The sequence below is a fragment of the Sarcophilus harrisii genome, chromosome 3 (assembly GCF_902635505.1).
Source record: "Sarcophilus harrisii chromosome 3, mSarHar1.11, whole genome shotgun sequence".
Taxonomy (NCBI): Eukaryota; Metazoa; Chordata; class Mammalia; order Dasyuromorphia; family Dasyuridae; genus Sarcophilus; species Sarcophilus harrisii.
The window spans coordinates 68,747,792-68,766,966 of record NC_045428.1 but is presented as its reverse complement, the minus strand read 5'-3'; the positions used below and the strand labels follow the sequence as shown (position 1 = coordinate 68,766,966).

General features: G+C 33.3%; 1 protein-coding gene across 4 annotated transcripts in view; it reads left to right on the top strand.

Annotated features, from left to right (window-relative positions):
* The window catches only part of SPAG16 (sperm associated antigen 16), a 1,146,423-nt gene that overhangs the window by 503,593 nt on the left and 623,655 nt on the right, over positions 1-19,175 (top strand). For all 4 annotated transcript variants that reach the window (XM_031958103.1, XM_031958102.1, XM_031958104.1 and 1 more), the window contains exon 11: positions 16,204-16,347. In XM_031958103.1, the coding sequence (XP_031813963.1) occupies positions 16,204-16,347 (144 nt within the window). The remainder of the gene's footprint in view (positions 1-16,203; positions 16,348-19,175) is intronic.

Sequence of the window (19,175 nt, the reverse complement as noted above, 5' to 3'; positions counted from 1 at the left end):
TTCTATGCTTCTCAGTATTTGTCTTTTTTTTCCCAGTACAATAATATCGTGTTGTATTCATGTACCAAAAGGTATTTGGATTTTGTTTTCAATTGTTTGCTGCCACAAAATTACAAATATAAATTTCTATGGAACCTCTCTTTTTGTCAATAACTTCCTTGGGGTATATACCTAAGTAAAATCTCTAGATTAAAAGATATGGACATTTTAGTAACTGCATAATTTCAATTTAATGATAACTCATCACAGCTTCATCAGCACTCCTTATTGTGTTTATCTTCTCACAAACTCTTCTAAATTTGGTATTCCTACCCTTTTCTCATCATGTGAATGTAGAGTATGAGGTAACACCTTCAGTTTAAATTTGATTTGTATTTCTCTTACTAGTAGTGATTTATAGCATTTTATATGCTTTGATAATAATTTATAATTCTTCTTTTGAAAATTGTTTATTCCCACTTTGACCATTTATTTTTTGGGGAAATGGCTTTTAGTATTATTTATTTCTTTGTGTTCTCTATAAATCTTTGATATAAATCTACATCAAAAATTTCTGATAAAAAGATGTTCAAACCCCTCCCCTCATTAAACAACATTCTTTCTTACCCTAGATGTATGGAAGCTTTTCGGGTTAATTTAATAAATCTATCTCTTTTATCTTTTTAAAATTGTATCTATGCCTTGTTTATTAAGCTCTAACTATGCATAGAATGAAAAAACAAAATCTACTTGTATTTAAATATTTTATAGTATGATTTTGAATATGCATACCACTTGTTCATTTTCATTATTTTATGGAATTGAAGTAAGATGCTAGTCTAAACTTAATTTCTACTAAACTGCTTTCTAATTCTCCCAGAAGTGGCATTTTAAAAAAAATTATCAGGAGGCATGTTTTTGCTTAGTCATTTATGTTTTGTGGTTGACTAAACAGGGAGTTGCTGATTGCATTATTTTTGATCCCCTTTAATCTATTCCATTGATCTATTTTTTTCTATTTTTAACCAGTAGCAAATGCTTTTGATAATTGTCTCTTTATATAATATTTCTGTTGCCCTTTCATTCTTTCCTTGAAAAAAAATATTTCAATAATGACAGATTTCCACAGTAGCTATTATAAATTAAGTTCTAAACTACTGTGATGATTTCTTTTGCTCACACAAATTTTACGGTGAAATCTCTAATTCTTCAACTTCTTCCAAACATCACCTTTAGAAATGGTACAAAAGGAGAACACGCTTAATGTTTTGTATTTCCTATTTACTAAGTTTAACATGGCTAGGCTTCTCTGAGGATCCTTAATAATATTTAAGGATTAATTAGACTATTTTTAAAAATTCTTTGTCATTTCCTCTCATTGTTTTTCCACTTTTGACTGTACTTGTCTATGTGCTACATGGTTACTAATCTTGTTTCATTGTGGGCTTAAATGATCCTTGAAATGTTTAACACCTCCATACCAATAGACTTTACAATATTTCTCACAGTTATGGAGGTGTACTTTTTAAGAGTTACAACTTCCATTTCCTTGGAAATCCTTTTATAAGAACTACATAGGTAAACATACAAAAAAAAAAGAGCAATGAAACACATCTAATACAAAACCTAGTACTCAAATACACTGAAATATAAAGGTGAGGAAATTAGTACAATCCAGTTTCATGTAATCATGGTTGGATGTTCTGAGTCAGCCTAATACCAATAGAAGCAAATATATGTATACCCCCCCCTTTCTCTCTCTCTCTCTCTCTCTCTCTCTCTCTCTCTCTCTCTCTCTCTCTCCTGCTTAACAACCAATTCTATACATTTTCAATATAATTGTACTTTATTCTGAGCAGGAAGGTATTCTTCATCTATTTAATTTTTCCTTTGTGGAAACTTAGGCTAACTGCCTTAGTTTCATTTTGGATTTTATTTAGAAGAAACATTTCAGAACTTGATTTAAATCAAACAATGTCATTCACAAATAGGATCTTCTTTTCTGACATTTCCACTTCTTCTTTTCTCTCTACTTCCTCCTTTTTCTCATATGGTTATTGCCAGTTTATGCTTTGCTCATGTTAGAATTCTGTAGTTCAAATTTGTAGGTTAGTAATAATGAAATCCTTAGATTGTTTGTGATGTCTCAAGATCATTTACTGTAATTGCTTTGTGACTAAGAAGTATCATATTTATATCATCTTCATGCTATAAAGGATGAAAATCATTTATTCCTAAATATGGAGTGCTAGACTTGTATAGAAAAAGTTGAGATTTGCCCTCCCAACCCACAAAGTAAACTAGCAGGTCTCTCAGAATGAGGTAAGTTTTAATTCTCTTTTAGGCCTCAGGAATTCTTTTGATGGTTTAAGTAGTTTTTCCTTAAAATTATAAGCTTGAATATCCCAATATATTTCCCTGATATTAATTAATAATGATTAGCATTCAATTTCATTAAAAAATTATATCAATTAGATTTTACAAAGGCTTTTTATTTTCTAAGGGGGTACAGCAAGAGCAGAAGTTTTTTAAAAAATTGTCCTAAAAATTATGTGGTACAAACTCCCCTTTAACATTTTGATCTCTGAGTAGAGTAGGGTCAATTTCAACAGGATTACTGAGAACATTTGCCCATCAAAATCACTTCTGCATATGACATAGGTGACAGATGAATCACTATTACTCCCCCTTGGCTGCCTGGGATCTATATTGGGTCAAATGTATTACTGAAGGCTTTAAATCTCAAAGTTTGGCCAAAATTTTGGAACAGACTCTGCCTCCTGGATCTCTGGCTGCTCACTGTTCTGATCTTCATAAGCTCATAAGACACGATCTGTTTTCAATACCATTCATCTAAAATTAAGAAAGGGCAAATGCAGAGGGAAAGAACAGAGGCTTGTCATTCATGGATGATATAATGTTCTAGGGGGATGGCTTACACCATGGCTCTCTTTTTAATACAACCAAGCAAAAAAAGAGAAAAAGAAAGAATTTGAACTGACTGAAGGATGCCTTTAGAATGAGTTTTGGATTTGATAGCCAATCAACAGTCTGTTTCTTTGTCATGTGATAATTAGATTGGAATCAATTTCAGAATGCTGTCACATTTTCCAAATTGTGGGGAGGATTTTCCATATCTTTTATCACACTTTTCTGAAAGTAAGATTCCCATTTTCTTTGTTGTGAGCTAGTAGTGAGCAGAGTGTGCTGGACATGCTCTAAGGATGGATCTCCCATTGGCGAGACTATTATTATACTTGGAATCAGGAAAGCCTCTGCCAAATGTGTTATCACAAGGGAAGTCACTTAAGCTCTTTGCACATCAATTTTTTTAATCTCTAAAAATTGACATTGAAAGTAATCCTATCTAACGTGATCATTGTAAGGTTCAAATAAGAGAATGTCTAAATCGCTTTGCAAACTTTTAAATTCTACATAAATTTCATTATTATTACTATTTTTACAGGAAATCAGACTACTGCTTTTATCAATAGTCCATGTCATTGTTTCATAGTTCTTAACACAGATTTTTTGCTTTATTTTACAAAAGCATCTATTTTCAATTACGAATACACTAAAGGAGATAGAAATGAGACATTTTATATTCACAGCAATGCAGAGTTCTTCTAAACTGCTGAAACATGAAATAACCAAATAAACTTTATTATTTAAATGGATTTCTTAACAGCAAAAACTGTATAATGTAACTTTTTAAACTTGTAAAACCATAACGTACTACAGTAATTTCACATCATGAGGCAGTGTATATAAAGCTATGTAGCATAAAAATATTCAGCATTTAGGGCATTTAGTAAGATTTTATTAGATAGGTTGGTAACTATGAAAGTAGTCATTTTTATTCCTTGGCCCCATTGCGCTCAAATAATGGGACTCAGTTTCCATTTTTGGATTATTAATTTATTTCAGGATCTGTGCTTCCTACACACATACATATACATGTATATATCAATACATTCATATGTACACATACATACATATACACACATATATACACAGATATGTAGTGCTTTCAAGTTATGTCTGACTCTTCCCTACTCCATTTGGGGGTTTTTGAGGCAAAGATATGGGAGCAGTTTGTCATTTCCTTTTCCAGATGGTTTTTCAGGTAAATGACTGAGGCAAACAGGTCACAAAAACTAGCAAATGTCTGAAGTTGGATTTGAACTCATGAAGATGAGTCTTCTGGATATGAAGCCCAGTGTTCTCTCCTACTGTACCACCTAGCTGCCCACATAGATACACATGTGTATATATTTGCATATACAATTATATATATGTGCACATGCACATATAAACACGTGCATACATGTATATATAATAGATATTTCTATCTGTCCATTCACATTCACAGTTATGATCACTGATTAATTGTGCATTTCTCTGCATCCCATTTTCCTGTTTATCCTTATTTCTGTTTTTATTCTGTCCTTCCTCAGAAGACTGTCTTACTTCTGATCACTGCCTCCCATTATCTGACCTCCCTTTTACTGCCCCCACAACGTCTGTTATTCCCTTCCTCTCCTTTATTTCTAGTGGGTAAAAGAGATTTCTTTACCTGAGTATGTGTGTGTGTGTGTGTGTGTGTGTGTGTGTGTGTGTGTGATTTCAACTTTGAATTAATTCTGATGAGAGTGAGTTTCATTCATTACCAGACCCCCATTTTCTCCTCCACTGCAAAAGTTCTTTGCATTTCTTCTTGATATGAGAAAATGTAGCCTATTTTACTTCTCCCTTCTCCTTTCTCTCAGCATATCCCACTTTCTCCTCTCTACATTCCTTTTCTGCAGATTTTCCCAACAAATAGACTCACATTCATGCTTTCTGTCTATGCAGATTCCTTCTAATGCCTTAGTAGTGATAATCCTTCGGAGCTGTAGATATCTTCTTCCCATATAGAAATGTAAATTGTTTAATTCCATGGAGTTCCTTATGAAGACTCTTTTTCCCCCCTTCCTTTCATACTTTAGAGGCAATCAGGGTTAAGTGACTTGTTAGTACTATCTAGTAAGTGTCTGAGCTCCTTGCTCCAGGGCCAATGTTTTATCCACTACCCACATAGCTGCCCTTTGATTATTCTTTCATATTTACTTTTTTATGCCCCATTTATTGAGTCTGCTGTTTGTTAAACTTATTTATTTTTGTTCTGGTCTTCTCTTCAGGAAAATTTGTAATATTAAATTGTTACAGATCTCCCATGCCTAACTTTTGAGTTCTCTTAGAGTGGAAAAGTGCCTCTGTGAACTTTTGTTGACTTTTCCACTCCAAAATTTGATTTGAGATGTTAAAGTTTTTCTTTTTCTTTTTTTTTCGGGGAATATTTGGGTGGTTCAGCTGGGTCCTGGCCTGTCTTCTAACTTGCTAGCTCCACTGTCTAATAATAAATGTTTTAAGGGCAAGTGCAGCTTCCTGGGAGAATCCACAAATGAATTATTTCTAAATTGATAGTGCATAGTTAATGATTAACTCTTAATGACTTAAGACTAATGACTACTTCATTTTCTTCTAAAGTCTTGTATACTGTAAAAATTGTCAATCATTTCTACAGAATAAAATGAGAAACATTATAAGATTCCATTGTAAAATCTAGGTGAATTATAGCTACATGAATACCCTTATTTGTATCAGGCTAGCAACAGTGTCAGCAAAGGAAATAAGGCTAACCTGAAATTAACTTGATAAAGCTATTCCAGATTTTTGTGACTAGTTTGTATATCTTACTATCTATCATCCCTTAAAAATGGGACAAAAATTCGTCCCATGTCTTGTGGCATGTTTCCTGATCTCTAAAATCATTACCTTTTTAAAGTTAAGTCAAGTCCCTGGATCAACTCCTTTTATACATTGATTAAAAAAAAAAAACCCTACCCAAGGAATTTTATGGATCATCACTGAATCAAATCCATATTTCAAGAATCCCCCACCAAAGTTTATTTTTACCATCCAATCAGAGGTGACATTAGTTTAAAACCAAAAGACATTTTAATACAACAGTATTGTAAATATGGACTCCTTCCATGCAAATTTAGGAAACAAACAGCTAGTTAATAAGACAGCATAGGCTATGAATTTCTGGAATATTATTTAAAATAAATGCTCTTGACCAAGGACAAGATGTAACTAATGAGTGCTGGTTAAAAAGAAAATACATGAAGTCTTATAATATGATCATTTCTTTTAAATGAAAGAAAAAAAGGGAAGGCGCAGTACTTGAGTTTATCTACAAGCCATAAAGAGAACTATAGGATAGGGAGAATAGTACAGAGGAAATCAGAAACTGGAAAATCATAGAAGAGTATTGTGATGCTACTTAATCCTCACTATAACCTTGTGTATTAATCCTTTTATTATTCTCATGGTGAAGTGCATAGAGCACAAAGGTTTAAAGTCAGGAAAACATACATTTCTGAGTTCAAATTTGGCCTCAGACACATCCTAGCTGTGTGTCCTTGGGCAAGTCACTTCACCTCAGTTTTCTTATCTCTACAATGAGCCGGAGAAGGAAATGTCAAACCGCTTCAATCTATTTCCCAAAAAAACCCAAAATGGGATGTTGAAGAGTTGCACACAAATAAAAATAATCAAATAATGACAATAAATTTTTGGATAAGAAATCTGAGGTTTAGAAAGGTTAAGTAATTTCCTTAGTCATTCAGCTAGTTGTAAGAAGAGGGATTTGAATTCAGGTCTTTCTGACTTGAAGTCATGTGTTCTTTCACTGTGTCATAAAGTTATTTTGTAAAATAGTTGACCTATATTTGATGCCCCAAGGTCCTAAAAGAACAGGGAAAAAAACTCTCCAACATAGTGAACAAATATTTTATGGAAACTTTTCCAGGAGAAACAGGCAAGAATTGCACATGAAGCAAAAGCAAAGAGGTAGTGGGATGGTTGTGGTTGTCTTTGGTAGCAGAACTTACGCCAGTGCAATCATGGATGCACCATGGCACTTAAGTAAAATATAACCTCAATAACTTATAGTTTTTAGAATATGTCAACATGCAGTGCCCTTACAACCCTGCAATGTAGGCAGGGTGTTTTGAATGATGTAATGGTGAATAATATGAGTAATGTTTGTCCATTAGTGAAGGGCACACACTATTTGGAGTACTTGGTAACATGTAAGGTACTGTATTAAAAAAAAAAAACTTTCAGATAGTGCAAAAATGGAATCAATTTATGAGGATTATCCCTATTACATAAGAGATGAGGCAGGAGGAAGAACAGGGCTTGGCCCTCTTTCCTAACAACTTCATGAAGGAAAAAGAAAAGAAAAATGTGAATTGAAATTTTTATTGAATTCCTCACCAAAAAATAGAAAACATTAAGTTTGGATCCAGAGAACTTGGGTTCAAATCCTGCATCTTTGATATGTGTAACTATAAGCAAGTTATTTAATTCAGTATCTTTTCTAGAAAGTGAAAGGATTAAATGAGATTATCTTGGGATCCCTTCAAGTTCTAAATATATGAAAATATGAAAAAGATTGTGTCAAGTATAAATTTTTCTGTCTAAATTATAAATGTTCACAAAATACTCATATAAAAGTAGCTTAATTATATAAAATTACCAAGTATAAACATCTTTTAGATATTTATATTGTTGTATTTTATTCAATCCAATAATTATTTATTAAGTAAATGCTATGTGCAAAGTTCTATGCTAAGCACTCAAATTATGTACACAAAAAACAAGAGAGTTTCTCCACCAATGGGACTTGTAATATATGGAGGATGTAGGGGTAGGAGAAGAACAAAATAAAAGACAGATATAGAAACAAAGATAAATACAAAATATAAAAATCAATTTGTGGAGAGAGGATAAGGAATAATATATAATATAATATAATATAACATAATATAATAAGAGAATTAGGAAAGGTAAATAGAAGATAGTAATTGAGCAGCACCCTGAAAGGAGGGATTTCAATGAACGGTGAGAACAGTGAGCTCTCCAGGCATGGGAGACAGCTTGTACAACAGGAGGTATAATGTCATATGTGGGGAATAGCAAGGAGATGAGTTTGGCTGGAATGTAAAGTGTGTTTAGGGAGCATTGTATAGTCAATCTGGAAAGATAGACTAGAGCCAGATGGTAAAAAACTTTTAAATGCTAAAGAGAGGCATTAACCACTGACTTTACATAGATATTGAGGGCTAAAACCCAAAGCTTATTTTCTTTCTTTTGTCATAGTACCTCTACCAATCCAGGGAAATTTTTTAAGTATATCTAACACTTGATTCACAAGTAAATTTCACCAAATATAGTCACCAGAGTCACACCTTCCGTCAATCATGACGGATAGAAGTCTTTAATTAATTCTACAGAAATTATAGAAGGTGCAGAAGGTTCACAAGATCCCATAAATAGTTATAGAAACATATAAAGCATTTAAATAGCCCATCAGTTTCATTCAGAGGGGAATCAAACTTGAGATTACTATCAGAGCAACCTTTAGACATTCTGAAGGATCATTGGTCCTCCAGAAAGACACAAGAAAGCCCTTCCCATGTTAGTCTTTTTTTTTTCTTTTTTGTTTATTTGTCTATTTGCAGAATCTTACTCTGCTGTAGTTTTCAGTTGACAAAATTACCAATGCAGAGAGATTTAATTTAACCCATTTTTGTATAATATCTGATATAGCATTAAAGTAAGAAAATTTTTCAGAAATGTTTAATGATGCTGATATCTTAGATTGAGATCTGGAAATTACCTTAGAGATTCCATCATCTATTCCCTCTATTTTACAAATAAGGAACTTTTTGGTCGCATAAAGAGAGCAAACTTGCTCAAAATCATACAATTGATAAATAATACCAATAGAATTGAAACGTTGGTATACTGACTCCAAATTTAGAATCCATTCCACTGCTCCATACTGATTTTCTTAGTAGTTTGATTAAGTGTTGAAAGCAGAGTGAGGGTGAATGATCAGGAGAATCTTTAGTTCATCTCTTCTATCTGTATTGCAGCTCCTTCTTAAATGTCCCTAAAGATCCAGTAATTGTTTTTATAGTTTTCTAATGAACTGTGAAGTGCTCTGATATTCATCTCTTAATATTTCCTGATTGCCTTTCTTTGATCTGAAGTTGAGCAGAGCTTCATATCTACTAAAGTAATAGAGGGAGGCAATAAGTAGAAACACCCTTATTTTTTAGTGGGAGAAAATACATCACCACCATCTTCATCAGTAACAGAGAGGCACTGATTCTTTTGAATATGAGGTCTTTTATTCTCAGTAATAGTTTCACAGATTTCTGACAGAGCTGAGTTACTAAATTCTCAATTACCACAAATTTACTTTACTTTAATAATGGATTGTAACCTTTCTGACATTCACTCATTCATTCATTCAGTCATTCTGTCATTCAGACTTTACAAAGTTTTGCTATTTGTAAAATACTGTCTTAGGTGCTAGAGGATCCAAGCCAAAGTGCTTAACTTCATGGTTTACAGTTTATGTTTCTAAGATTGTTTTTGTATGATCATTTTTAGTAAAATCTGTTTTAGATAGCAAAAATTATGGTTTCATTTCCCCAAAACTAGTAGCCTTATACATCTTGAGATTCACTAGGTAAACTTTCAGAATGAAGATTTGAACTAAAATACATTTCATAATCAACCTATATACCACTTTAGATATATTGATAAGTACCTTGAAAGATAACTGCTCTTGTCTCCAACCTCTTTTCTTCTATATGGATCCAATCAAATGAATGCATTTGATGTCATCCTTCTATTACTTGTTATACTTAACCTTTTTTCTACCAGTATGTTCTTTACAATTTATGTTATGGATCCTTTTAGCAGCCTGGTATGATCTATGAACCTTTTCTCAGATTGTTTTTAAATATATAAAGTAAAAGGCATGGGACAAAGAAATCAGTTTTATTGAAATGATGACAAAAGTACTTTTTACAAAAAGTTTATGAACCCTAATTTATACTTTTATTTGTTAGATAATAGATTTAGATCTGGAATTGACTTTAGGGGCCATTTGGTTCTCATTTTACAGATAAGGGAACTGAATCTCAGTAAGAATTTACTTGCCTATGATCATACAAACAATGAGTGTCAGAAGTAGGATTAACCATCTGTCATTTCTGTACTGTCCTATGCATTATACCTTCCTACAACTGATTCATAACTCATTGGTCCCAGGGACCTTTCTCCATTTGATTCTACCCTATTCTCATAACTCCTTCAATCTGTGTTCTTTAAGCATATTGTTTATTTATGGGATTGGGTATTCTCAAATTGCTTCATTTATGTATGTCTTTATTTGTGCTTCTAGATTATACATTTCTTTCTTTTTTTCTTTTTTCTTTTTTGCTGAGGCAATTGGGCTTAAGTGACTTACCCAGGATCACACAGCTAGGAAGTGTTAAGTATCTGAGGCCAGATTTGAACTCAGGTCCTTCTGACCAGGGCTGGCCCTCTATCCACTGTGCCATGTAGCTATCTCCTAGATTATACATTTATTTTTTAAAATAAAGCTTTTATTTCCAAAATATATGCATGGGTAATTTGATAACATTAACCCTTTCATAGCCTTGTGTTTCAGATTTTCTCCTCCTTTCCCCCATTTCCTCCCCTAGATGGCAAGCAATTCAATATATGTTAAACATGTTAAAATATATGTTAAATTCAATAAATGTATAGATATTTATGTGATTCTCTTGCTACACAAGAGACATCAGATCAAAAAAGAAAGTAACTGAAAAAGAAAACAAAATGCAAGTAAACAACAACAAAAAGAGTGAAAATGCTATGTTGTGATCCGCACTCTGTTCCCATGGTCATCTCTCTCTGTGTGTAGATGGCTCTCTCCATCACAAGATTATTGGAACTGGCCTCAATCATATCATTGTTGGAAAGAGCATCTGTTGTAGCCCTGTATAATGATTGCCTACTTCTGCTCATTTCACTTAGCATCAGTTCATGTAAGCCTCTCCAGGCCTCTCTGAAATCATCCTGCTGGTCATTTCTTATAAAACAATAATATTCCATAACATTCATATACCACAATTTATTCAGCCATTCTCCAATTGATGGGCATCCACTCATTTTCCATTTTCTGGCCACTCCAAACAGGGTTGCCACAAACATTTTGGCACATACAGGTCCCTTTCCCTCCTTTAAGATCTCTTGGGATATAAGCCCAGCTTATATAATACTACTAGATCAAAGAGTATTCACAGTTTGATAATTTTTTGAGTACAGTTCCAACTTATTCTCCAGAATGGTTGGATCCGTTCACATTTCCACCAACAGTGTATCAGTGTCCCAGTTTTCCCACATCTCCTCCCACATTCATCATTATCTTTTTCCTGTCATCTTAGCCAATCTGAGAGTGTGTAGAAGTTGTCTTAATTTGCATTTATCTGATTGTGATTTGGAGCACCTTTTCATATGATTAGAAAGAGTTTTAATTTCTTCATCTGAAAATTGTCTGTTCATAGCTTTTGACCATTTATCAATTGGAGAATGGCTTGGAATCTTATAAATTTGAGTCAATTCTCTATATATTTTAGAAATGAGGCCTTTATTAGAACCCTTAGATGTAAAAATGATTTTCCAATTTATTGTTTCCATTTTGATCTTGTCTGCATTAGTTTTGTTTGTACTAAACTTTTTTTGTACAAAAACTTTTTAGTTTAATCAAAATTATCTATCTTTCTTCTTTGGACACAAATTCCTTCCTTCTCCACAGATCTGAGAAGTAAACTATCCTATGTTCCTCTAATTTGCTTATAATACCACTCTTTATGTCTAAATCATGAATCTATTTAGATCTTATCTTGGTATCTAGTCTTAGGTGTGGGTTGAGCCCTAATTTCTTCCATATAGTTTCCAATTTTCTCAGCAGGTTTTGTCATAGAGTGCATTCTTATCCCAAAAGATGGGATCTTTGGATTTGTCAAACACTAGATTGCTATATTACTGACTGTTTTGTCCTGTGATCCTAACCTATTTCACTGATCAACTACTCTATTTCTTAGCCAGTGCCAAATGGTTTTGATGACTTTCTGCTTTATATATAGTTTTAGGTCTGGCACAACTAGGCCACCTTCATCAGAATTTTTTTTTCATTAATTCCCTTGAAATTCTTAACCTTTTGTTCTTGCAGATGAACTTTGTTAGTATTTTTTTCTAGATCTGTAAAATAATTTCTTGGGAATTTATTGGTGTGTTGACTATACATTTCTTAAAGGAGGGAAATATATTCTCCATTTCTTGTGCCTCAATATCAGCAAGAATAGAATTATGAATGTGGAAGGTACTCAGCAATGTTAGTACTGCTTGCTAGACAATGGCTCACCAAGTATTTGTGTGCAGGTAGATAATCATAACCACTATTTGTGCTTTCTAGCAGGAAGATATTTCTCTAAAACTATGGTTATAAAAAACTTCTTTTCTATTAGTTTCATTTAAATTTCATATACTGTGATTTCTTCCCTGGGTTGTAAACATATTAATATTCTTCCCTTCTTCAAATAACCTTTTGTTTACTTTTTTTGAATACATGTTGCATCACCCCAGTAGAATGTAAGTCCCTTGAAGGCAGGGGTTGTTAGCTTTATGTTAGATTCTTGGACAAATTCTGTGTGTTCTAAGTTGGTGACTAGCATTTGAAGCATAGGGGAAATGAACATGAAAAGTCCAAAATTAGGAATAGAGGAAGATAACAAAAAATTAATAATTGAATACTTGCAGAAAATATTATATTGGAAAGTGAGATTCAAGAGAAATTAATTTTAGGAGTTAAGAGATTTTTAAGTTTAATTACATGAAGAGATTTTGGAAAGAATCTTCCAAACTTGTGTTTATATATGTTTCTTAACAAATAATGACATTTTAAAAACTTCTCTCTCAGTCTTCTTAAAACCACCAATGATTTTTGTTGCCTTCAATAAAGGGGCTAATTTATCATCTAGTCAAGTGTGTATCTGTCTGCCAAAAACATTGCAAAGCAACATATATCACACTCATTAGCAGCAAGGATTTTGTTGGCCTTATTATATGTGTTTGAATAAGGAATTCATTTCAATCTGATATGTTTTACCTATCATATTTTTCTTCTAATTAAGTTCTATAAATGCACTCGGTTTCAGCTGCAATAAATTCCACTTTTGAATATGTCTCCTAAAAGTCACAAAGCAGCATTACTAGACTTTGGAATATGAATAATTCACTCTAGACTTTTTCTATTGTGGAACAGAAAAAGCAAAAATATCATGATAACAGACTATTGCAGTCAGGAAGTGACATTGGCTCTGTGAACCTGGGCAAGACACTCATATTTTTTTTAACCTGAGTCTGTTTCTTCTCTTAAAATGCTCGAAGTAATACTTGAAATATTCACTTCACAAGGTTTCTATTAGGCTCTACAGAGATGCTCTCTACCTCTATTTCTATCTATGTCCATAGCTATCTATATCTCTATACCTATATCAATATCTATGTCACTACATATCTATCTCTATCTCTACCTATATCTATATTTGTATATATAGTTATATATCAGTCAGTATCTGCATTTTTATTTTTATCCATATTGATATGAATTCTAAACCAGTTTATTCTGTTCCTCTCCTCAGGAAATGCTAAAAGGAGCCCATCCTGTTCTTCTTATCAACCATGATCACATGCAAAAAGCAATTAGTTTTCCCAGACTGTCTTGTTGACATATTTAAGACAGTCTCAACCATCTCATTACACATTTTCTCACTCAGCATGCAACTTCTTAGATAGAGTACATGTCAGTTTGTCTTTGTTCCTTCCGAGTTCCTCCCTAGCTCCTCCCAAACTCCTCCCACACTTTCTATATTTTGCCCTCACTTCCCCTCCCACCTCCCTTTGAGCTATTAAAAGTCATTCTCCTTAAAAGCACATTGCAAAAATCTTTTTTTATATTTTGTCCATGACCTTTTCACATATATAACAGGTACTTCCTGGCTAAGACAACACCATTATGATTTTCTCACATATACTTTATGAACAGTTTTCTCAATCCATCTCTATCTTGTGTATCTATCTCTATATTTATATCTGTATCTATATCTGTCTTATCTCTATTTCTTTCTCTTTCACTATTCATATCCATATCTCTATGCCTCTATCTAGTACTTGGCAAATTTTAAATCATTCTATAAAGATCGGTTATCAATATAGCATAATTGGCAGAATTGTGTGTATTATAACTTAGTAAGTAGCTTTCAAAGCACAGGGGAAAAATGATATAAAAAGTCCAAAATTGAGAAAAGAGAAATATAACAAAAACTGCAATTGAATAATTGTAGGAAATATTGTCTTGGGAAGTGAGAAGCAAGAGAAATTAGGTAGTATGAGGAGTATTAAAGGACATATGATATTCATGCTATTTAGAGTAAAGAATAAAATGCAATACATGGTGAATGGAAGAGTCAGGAAGCCCTGAATTTAAATCAAACACTGTCTTAAAGTCCTTTAACTTACTCTTGAGTAAAATAAGGGATTTGGATTTCTTAGCTTTCTAAGTCCTGTCTAGCTCTAAATTTATCTTACTTGCAATATTAGGAGAGGCCACTGAACTTAATAAATTTATGGTCCTGAGGCTTATTCTTCCAAACCTTACTTTGGACCTTCAGAGCTCCTTTGCTTGTCTCTTGAGAAACAAATCCTGATTTCATAATTATATTTTCCATTATAGATTCAGTGAGAGGAAGATGCACTAAAGTGTCTACTATTTACTAGATGCTGGGTAGATGGGCAGATTCCCATGGGGGGTGGCTGTATAGAATGGAAACATGGTTAGGTAGCTAGAACAAGTTGGATGACTTGGCATTTACCAAACATGACAGTTTTATCCCTGTGGTATAGTTCAGTTATTTTCATGGGTAGTTCAGCCAGTAGAAAAGTTATATTGTGGGGTTGCCACAGAAGATCTGAATTTATTTGCGATGGCAGAACTGAGCTGCAATCTCCCATTCTTCTCTTCTTATGGCTCTTTTCCTCTCTGCCCTGAAGAAATGGAAGGCCTTATTTCCAGATTCAAGTTAGGGGTGCTTAAGAGGTAGAGGTTCTTTTTTGTTTGTTTGTTTGTTTGGGAGAGGAAGAATCCCATTACTGCAAGAACCTCAGAATTTTTTTAAAAATGAAGAATTTTGCAAAGATGAAAGCTTGGATGAATTATGAACTATTAGAACTGGAAGGAAACTTAGAATTCAAAGAACCTAATCTTCTCAATGCATGTATGGAAAAAAAACAACAACAAAAACTCAAGTTTGTCATGCTGCTAATTAATGGCTGAGTGAAAATTGGAACTTAGGTTTTTTTCACCTTTGCTTTAGTAATTTAAAACAAAAAACAAAACAAAAATTTTCCACCCCATGCTTATATTAACCTTGGATGCTCCTCATTTTAGAAAGTGTTTGCTCCAATACTGAAAAAGTGATGATGATCCTGACCTCATCCTGGTAGTAGTTGTTAATATGTTAATTATTTGACATGCTTCTTTCTAATTTCCTTCTTTTTCTGTAGAGGGTGGAGATTGCCTTCTGAACCTTGCATCCTGTATAGCAATATATATGCTATGCATTAATGAAGGGAAGTTTAAGTGGTGCATTAGTAATGAGTGGGGCAAACTTTACTTTATTGGAACACTGGGACATGTAATTAAAGATGTATTTATTATAGAGCTATGGTAACAACTATAATCCATGTTTTTTTGTGAATGATATCTTATTTGAAGGTTTATTATGATTTCCAAGGAACTTTCCTACAATATCAAAGAATATGAATGCCATTTCAACCAGCCCCAAACAAAAATTGTTGAATGCATATAGAAGTAAAAGGTATTTCTTAATCATATTAATTATTTCTGAGACTTCACTGGACTCCAAAAGTCTCAGTTTCTTCTGGAAAACAAAAAGGCTTGTATTAAATGATTTCCAAGGGACTTTCTAGCTCCAAATCAATCACAAGGTATTTTCTTTTCCGATTTAGTCAAATCATAGGCTTTTATAGCTGGAAGGACATTGTGACCTCACCTACCCCAATTCCCAAGTCCTATATCTGAGGCCTTGAGATTGGGACTTAGTCAAGATCACATGGCTAATTTGCAGCAGAGCTGAGAGTACAGCCCATGCCTCTGTCTCCCTGCCATTATTGCTTTGGGTCCCATGGATGTTTCATTAATTTTCCTTTTCTCTTCTTCCTCTGCAGTGTTGCCATACACCCTCGAAAAGACATCTTAGTTTCCGGGAGTGAAGATCACCACTGGAAGATGGTGGGCATCCCTAATGGCAATGTAATCCTGACAGGTTGTGGTCACACTGATTGGCTTTCTGGCTGCTGTTTCCATCCAAGGTTAGTTTAAACATCCTCCTGAACCAGTGCTAATCCCTATTGGGAATGTGTTTGTTTGCTCTTCTCCCTGACTCTCCCTGATTTGATGACTCTCTTTCTCTCTGCAATCTCATATCCTCCACTGAATTTCTAAACATGTAGATAAATGTTCCTCGGGCTTTCATTATGTTGACTTTAGATTGATTGCTTTTGGTATTTGGTACATCTGAAACTTAGTCCACATGCTGATGCATCTACCAAAGAGTAATAAGCTTTTCAGGACAAGCATTATTAATTCTCCTTGCGCTCATAAACCATGAAAAGGCTGTATGGGTTTTTAGTCAATAATATATACCAAGTTTTGCATTCCTTGTGCTAATCTCACATTTTATTTTTAGAATTATGTTTTCTTCAAAATACAGAAGTAGTGAAGATTGTGTAAATTGAGTGAATACTAAAAAGAATAAAGCACATCAGTAAGAAATGTTTCATATATGAATCCTCTAATATTGATGATTCATTTCATTTTAAGACATAAAACTAAAAGAAAGAATAGATCCATGACTTAACTACCAAAGAGCCAAATAGTAAATAGCAATGAGATTCCAACCCCAGAAATAATTTAATCAGGTATCTTACTTATACCTTACCTCTTTAGCAGCAAAACCTACAAGAGTATATCCCATAGCCAACTGTCACCCAGTTCTGGCTTTCTTTCATCATTATTCTTCTGCTTCATTTATCAAACTTTGTCTCAGAATTAAGTTAATCTCAAATGTGGATTTTATAAATTTGTAGCATTGTTTGTACCAAAACCTTTTAGATTACCATCCAACTTGTTGTGACTTCTAGAACAGCTTTCTTGGAAGCAAAAATCCTAATATCACTACCCCCAAATGGGCAGATTAAGAATATTTTGTCTCTAAAGTTTTTGCATAATCTAATTAAAAGAGGATGTTGTTCAATATTGGTTTCTTTGATACAGAACAGATCAGGGGAAGCTAGTATTTATAAAACCATTTTAGCTTTATATTTTAGAATAATTGCTTCTATCTGACATTATTTTGCTATTCTTTTAACCTAAAAAAGCAGCACCCATTATAATTTTGATCTTTGGGATATCAATATAATTATCTTTGCTCTTCTTATGTATTGTACAACTAATTTTTTTTCCTATTCCTCTTATATGTATTTATATCAATTAACCAACCATATAGTGTTGAAATTGGCATCTATTATTTTTGGCATTGCCCCATTCCCTAACATAAAAATCCTAGTACTGGATTTAGTATAATTTTAATCTCAATAATCAGTTGAATCACATCCAAATGTTTTCCACTTACTATATTCTAAATCTTTTTTATGTGGGCAATTAGATTTTTTAAAAAGCACCTACTATGTGCCAGGTATTGTGATAGTCATTGGGAATACAAATACAATAAGTGAATAAAAGAATTCATACTCGCGAGGAGTTTACCCATTGGGGAGACAATATGAGCATATGCAATTACGTACAGAATAAACACAAATAAATGTAAGATAGGAAGGAAGGGCACTTGCTATCAGGTAAATCAGAAAGGCTTCATGGAAAGGTATTTCTTAAGCTCCATCTTGAAGGAAGAAAGGGATTTTATAAGATGAAAATAAGGAGGGAGCATATTACAGTATGAGGGACAGCCAGAAAAAGTAGGGAAGCAGGAGATGGAGTGTCCTGTAAGATTACTACAATGCATTCATCACATTTAACTGAGCAGGAAATGTTCTACTATTCCACTGAATTTTCTTTTACATGTCTGTGAAGCCCTTTTATTTTTATTGATGTTTTGGGTACCCCCACTGATTCTTTTTCCTTCTTGCCCTCATAATACAAAGATACTAAATTGTACTGGATCTGAATGTCAAATTAGATTTTAAGATGAAAATAAATTGTTTGAGAGACTGGAGTTCAAAGGATAATTTTGACCACTTTATTTTCTTTAATCCTCTGGAAGTATTATTTATTTTCAGTATTAAGGCCTTCACTAGAATTGGATTTATGAGCATGTAGTACATTCCATATCTGATATATGAATAAACAGAACACTGTCAGCCTCTCACCTCTTACCAACATAAAATTCATCTCTGAAAACAGAGAAAATACAATTAGAAGTGCAGGCTATCACTTATCTATCTGCTGGGCATACTAATCAGGTTTCGATAATATTTTGTTACCATGACACCAAGTGACTCACAGATTCAAAAAAGATTTTCTCATTAGTGTTTGACCAACATAAAGGCCTTTCAATAGGGCCTCCCTGTCTCCCATTCAATTATTGAAATTAAAATGAGGTTAGGGACATCATTATTCACTCAAAATATGAATTTACTTTCACTGTTTGCTATGGTAGGAGAGGAGTGAAATGCTGCTACAGTATTTGTCTTCTATTAGTGCATGGAAATAAAAATAGTGGGACTGAGTACATCTCACCATAGGAGATTTCAGACAGGGACATTAACCATCATAGGATTATATTCTGAAATAAAAAGAAAGAAAAATGTGGTTTTTATGTCATTATTCTTAAGATAAAAAAAGATTAATTCTTCAAAGGCTTAGATGAATGAACTCTTAATTTTTCCGTAGCTTTTAATTGTTCATAGATAAGACTACAGAATCCCCCATGTCTTTCAGGAATAAATCTTAATGTTTTAATTTCATTAAGAAATCTAACCTTAAAAATCCAATTATGTGTTATTCCATTCAGTAGACATTCATTAAGCTCCCAGTATATATTGAAGGCACTGTGCTATGTCTTTGGTATACAAAGATTAAAAATGAAACACCTTCTGCTTTCAAGGAGTTTGCATTCTAT